The sequence below is a fragment of the Volvox carteri genome (assembly GCF_000143455.1).
Source record: "Volvox carteri f. nagariensis unplaced genomic scaffold VOLCAscaffold_4, whole genome shotgun sequence".
NCBI classification, from domain to species: Eukaryota; Viridiplantae; Chlorophyta; class Chlorophyceae; order Chlamydomonadales; family Volvocaceae; genus Volvox; species Volvox carteri.
Genome location: NW_003307547.1, coordinates 1734910 through 1740368, shown reverse-complemented (window position 1 = coordinate 1740368; position 5459 = coordinate 1734910). Strand labels below are relative to the sequence as shown.

Sequence of the window (5459 nt, the reverse complement as noted above, 5' to 3'; positions counted from 1 at the left end):
ATCCTACCAAATCTGCGAATCATCCTGCCAACAGTGTTAAGGTGTCCGCGCAAGTGCGGAGGGGTCCGTCCGGAGGGGCCATGAACCGTTCATAAAAGTTAATGTAACTGATGTACGCAGCCTACGTAGCTTACTTACGGTCATAGTGTCATGAATTATGAACTTGAAGCATTGCCGCACCTGCAGCTCAAGCCACATGGCTACATGCGTGAAGGGGGCAGCAGCAATTGCGGTCCGATGTCTCGCAAGCACGCGCAACCCGTCAGCGCCATAGATAGCTCGATCTCTTTACGTAACAGTTGCAGCACGCGTTCTACGCCCGCCTGCCTGCCAACAGCTAGCCCATACAACACTGGCCGGCCCAGCAGAACCGCAGACGCGCCCAGCGCCAACGCCTGCGAGAAGCGACCCGTGGGTCCATGGTTAGCGGCGAGGCACAATGTGGGGACCGCTCAGCTGTGCATTCGATTAGAGGGAAAGGACGTTCAAGATATCGCGCCAGCGTCTTTCAAGAGAACTAAAATGCAGCTAAGGCGGACAAGCCGTTGGAAATAATTCACACTTAACAGCGTGCAAGATTATCGGTGCGTGGTTGTTCCGTACAAGCCCCAACAAGCCACAACGGGTGGACCGTGACCAAGTCCATGCCCCGTTCGTCTCGCATTGCGCAGCTCAACCGTTTCCCTCCAATTCCCTAATGGGCCCGACACGGGATCTACTACGAGCCCTTTGACACGCACGCACACATATTCGACGAGTGCTGCGGCCTTGCTGTCTGCGCAGTCCAGCTCCAGTTCCATACTTTGGCCTGTCAATCTCGGCCTTAATCACTTCAGGAAAACCGGTAAACGTCACCCCGGGATACAGCCTAATACAACATTTCCGAAATACTGGACTGAAGCCCCTCACCCCTACACCCCTACACCCCTGCACGGCTATCCCGTTACCACACATCCCTCAGCTGTCCATACACACACACACACCCAAAGACACACACACACACACACACGCACGCACACACACTTCCATACTTGCCTTAATGACGTCAGTGCCCCGCCGAATACCCCCGTCGACCAGCACAGGCACCCGGCCACGCACAGCCGCCACCACCGCCGGCAGCATCTCAAGGCCACTCGGCGCAAAGTCCAGTTGGCGACCGCCGTGGTTGGAGACCACGATGCCATCCACGCCGTACTGCACTGCCAGCTCAGCATCATCTGGCGACAGCAGGCCCTGCGGACAGACGCACCATGGCGACGACCCATGGGTAAGGGGGGCCGCTATATGCAGAAGCCCATGAAGATGTTACTGCAACATTCCCCCGCCGAACACCCCCCTTTTGGGCCCTCCTCCCAGGCTGCTGAAATCCACACCCAGTAAAATGAAGAGCACATTGATTTCCCCTCCGTCGTCGTCGTCATATCGAGGGAACCTTTACAAGTTGTTTCAATGGTGCATGCCGGCTGCCTATGCGTAAGGTTGCGCAGCAGGGAGGTTTGAGTAATGCTGTAATGCTGGTCAGCGGACAAGTCCGCACGCAAACAAACTCCTCAAAGCAAAAATGGAAAATATCAACCCTTCCGTTTGCCAGCCAACTTATTTTTTAGATAACAACCGTTAGGCCAACCAACCAATGTTTCCGATGTATTCCAGGATTTTGTTTTGCTGCGAAAACGTACTTTGGCGATGATTGGCAGCTTGGTGATGGAGCGAAGCCAGGGGATAAAATCCCAGGTCAGCGAGTCGTCAATCTCTGCAGCGAAAAGCCGCATAAGGCCCGAACCATCCGCCGAGTCGCGGGCCTGAGCGGTGGAGCCAGTGGACAGATATTCCAGATTCCGGAGCGCTAGGCCCGCGGGCAGTGTAAACCTGGAGACACCACACCACGACGCCAACAGCAGCAGCAGGAGTACATTCGTTTTTGCGGTTGCATGGCGGGAAAGACATGTGAAAAGGACACGTGCGACGGAATGACAGATGAAGAGAGAAAAACTAGAAGAGAGCAGAGGGACATGGAGGGGTGTGAGGGCGGAGGCAGCAGGTGTGGGGACGCAGCGGCGCCGGCGCGAGCAGGCCCAGCGCAGAGGCAAGAACAAAATGTTTGCGGCTATCTTACGAAACCATATGACAATAAAGAGCGGAAGCAAACCGCTGCATTTATTTCCCTAAACCTATCCTATATGAATTTTAACATTGAGGCATAAAGGGTGCCGTGAAGTACGGCTGTACGAAGACTTTAGGGACTTAGGGTTTTCAGGGGCATCAGGGAGCAGTGTTCGGTTGGGAGATGCAGGTGGAGGGAACGGCAACCCAAAAGTGAGTCCAAGCCGCCCTGGCGCAAGCTAATCCAGGACGGGGTCGACCTACTTATTCCTTTCGTCTGCCTCGCGATTTCCCAGTCGCTGCGCGTCCACCGTCACCATGAGGGCTTTGAAGCCTCGGACCTCCGCCTCCGTCACCCACCGCCGTACCACGTCACGGTTCCTGTGCGGGTGCGGGTGCGGGTGCGGCGGGTACGGTACAGGTTGTGTGTTCTAGTTTTTAGCAAATGGTTGACAGAGAGGAGTGTCGAAGCGTACGTTCTGCCCTTCACGAGTTAGACGCACCACTGGCTCCGAACCACGTCCGAAACTGACATCCTATCCCTACGTACGAGAAGAAACGCGGCATTGCAATACCAGTGACAGCAGCAGCAGCAGCCGTAGCAGAAGTAGCAGCAGCAGCAGCGTGAGAGGAATAAGAGGGTAGTGGCAGCTGTAGCCGCTGTAGCCGCTGCAGCCGCTGCAAGCCGAGAGGTCATCATGATGAGACCTCGCTTTTGCCATTTGTGTGAATCGCGGAGGAGGTTGGTGCGTAGGTTGTTGCGCTGTTAACTTCCAACCGTCGCAACCGTCGCAACCCCCGGCATGCCGCCACTCACCAGGTGCCGTGTTCCATGCATCATACAAAATTACCAATTGGTAACATTAGGGCAACATCAAAGGCAACTGTATCATTCAAAACGTTGCTAAAGCAGTATTACCTGATTACATAAAGCTGGAAGATTGCGGCGCTGTGACCTGTGACCTGAATTTCCTCAAAGGAGGCAGTGGCGACGGTGGAGAAGGTGAAGGGCACGGCGGAGGCTGCGGCCGCGCGGCAGGTGGCCACCTCCCGGCCTTGCGGGTCGGCCAGCCCGTGCATAGCCATTGGCGCCACCCATACAGGCATGCTGGAACGAATGCCTGTGGGAGCAGGTGAAAGGCGGGGGCGGGGGCAGAGGCAGAGGGAAAGAGGCTCACACCACCACGTGGCGAGGATGTTGGAACGTATGTGGGCTCACCGCAACTCAGCTATCCCCTCTGGACGCTAGCCTGGGCTGATAGTGCGGTGTTTCCTGTTCTCCGTGGCTTTTAGGCGTTTGGTATTGCCCTTGGGCCTTCGGCTCGTATGGGTAGTCTTACAGGTATGGGGTCACGCACCCCCAACAATGTATAACACACACACACACACACACACACACACACACACACACACACACACACACACACACACACACACCATACATGGCCACCACATGCCTCACCCCACGTGCATGATGCAAGTAGCTCACTGCACAAGACAACTCTGTGTTTTATATGGGGTGTGTGTGTATGCGCACGGACGCGCGCATGCATGTGCGCGTGTATGTGTGTATGTCCGCGTGTATGTGTGTGTATGTGTGTTTGTGTGTGTGTGCATCGTTTAGACTTAGGTGCACGCGTTTACGAAGGCCCGTCGTATTTTGAGAGTTCTCAGCTAGATATCAGGGCAGGGAGCAAGGGCGGTTACTTGTCGTTAAAGGGGCAGATGATCACGTGCGTTTACAAATGTGGAAAATATATGTACATAGGTATATGTGTACGTATAAAGGATAGGTCAGAACATTACCCGGGGTCAAAACGGAGGCAAAGACAGGCCAAGCAGGAAACAAAGTCAAGTCCGTCTGTCTCCAACCGCTTAACACGGATGGAAGAACCCTAGGGCCATGTGGGCCTTTGTGTTGATGTGTGGTGGTGGATGGACGGGCCGCTGGGTGTCATCCATCTCTGTTGCATTAAAACCCTTTGCGCGCGTGTGAGATGCGCGAAGGCATGCAGGTGCATCTGTATAAAATATACGGGCTGACTGGCTGGTTGGCTGGCTGGAACCATGTCACGTGTTATGTTGCGTGCTCACGAATGAGGTGTGTGACTAGTATGCAGGTGCACGCGTCTTCAGAGATTTGCCATAACTCCCCGCGGTTCAGCAAGCCGCAGCGTTTCGAAACGTGAATACTACAGCCACTGCTGCGCAACCGCCGATACGCACCAAAGACTTCGTGCGAGGTGTCCACCCGACTGACATTTCGCAACATACGCGGCAACAGCTTGTACCGCGCGAAGCACGTGCGGTTCTCCACCACGGTGGAGCAGGTGTCAGAGCCTGTGCTGTAATAATCGTAAGCCATCTTAGTGAGCACGTGGCGGGCCTGTTCTTCTACCTCAACTAAGTTTAAGAATGTTAGGGATGAGGCCTGCGCGGTCGCCGAGTCTCCATGCCGTCCGGCAATTTCCTTGCTCAGGATTTGAGACATCCTTCTTTCAGCTTTTGTTGATATAGGCGCGGACTAGTATATACCGTTACGTCAAGACGTGTATGGTAAGAACTGGAGAAGCCGATGCATCCCGGCTGCACGGCAAGTCTGTACATCGCTGTAGTAAGACCTCCCCGGATCTCGGTCTGCCCTGTTTTGTGCAACTTGGTGAGAGGCATGTTATGACTTGCAATATTAGTAGATAGCCAGCGGCTACAAAGCATCGCAGTTAAGCCAGTACGTCTGCGTTTGTTAATTATTTGGTCTGTATTATTACTGTTTATAACACCTAGGATTGATGTAAAACCGACATCTGATAGAATACCGGTCCGCTTTAGGTGGGGCAAAACAGCCTACAGCAGTTTGCGGCGAACGGGTGCATCGTATCAGGTATCATATCCCGGTCCTCTGCGCTCGTCTCGAATAGATTGTCGTGAGAGCGCGCCGGATCAGCTCTAAACGTGGTCCCATCGTTGTGCTGCTCTTTAAAATCAACCCAGTACGATACCGTCCCTTCAGAAGTTGCTCGTATAAATACTGCCGGTGTTGTGCCGGAGTCGCCATTCCTAAATACTCGACCCATCCGTGTGGGATTTTCGTGCCACACCGTGCCACAGCAACCCACACCGTGATACTTTCGTGCCACGCACAGCAGCCCACGCCATGATACGCAATCTCGGTGTACACCAGCATGTACCTTCATTGCACCGCCTGCCCGCGCTTTCCGACATTCTGTTCTCAGGGCACCAACCACTACCACCAACCCACCACCGCGTCGGATACTTTGCCCCTGCAGCCTCTGGAGCTCACGGTCGAGCCGCCTAGCACAGCGTTTACAAGGCACCATCCCTCCGTAGCCAGCACA

At 54.6% G+C, this 5459-nt stretch overlaps 1 protein-coding gene across 1 annotated transcript; it reads right to left on the bottom strand.

The window, feature by feature from the left end:
• Positions 1 to 200: 200 nt before the first annotated feature.
• Positions 201 to 4594, bottom strand: VOLCADRAFT_56216 (uncharacterized protein; the record flags this gene model as incomplete). The annotated part of the gene is made up of 6 exons (XM_002946737.1): positions 201 to 395; positions 1024 to 1233; positions 1680 to 1869; positions 2368 to 2484; positions 3023 to 3224; positions 4330 to 4594. 6 exons carry the CDS (start codon positions 4592 to 4594, stop codon positions 201 to 203), a joined length of 1179 nt encoding a protein of 392 aa, XP_002946783.1.
• Between the last annotated feature and the right edge of the window lie 865 nt (positions 4595 to 5459).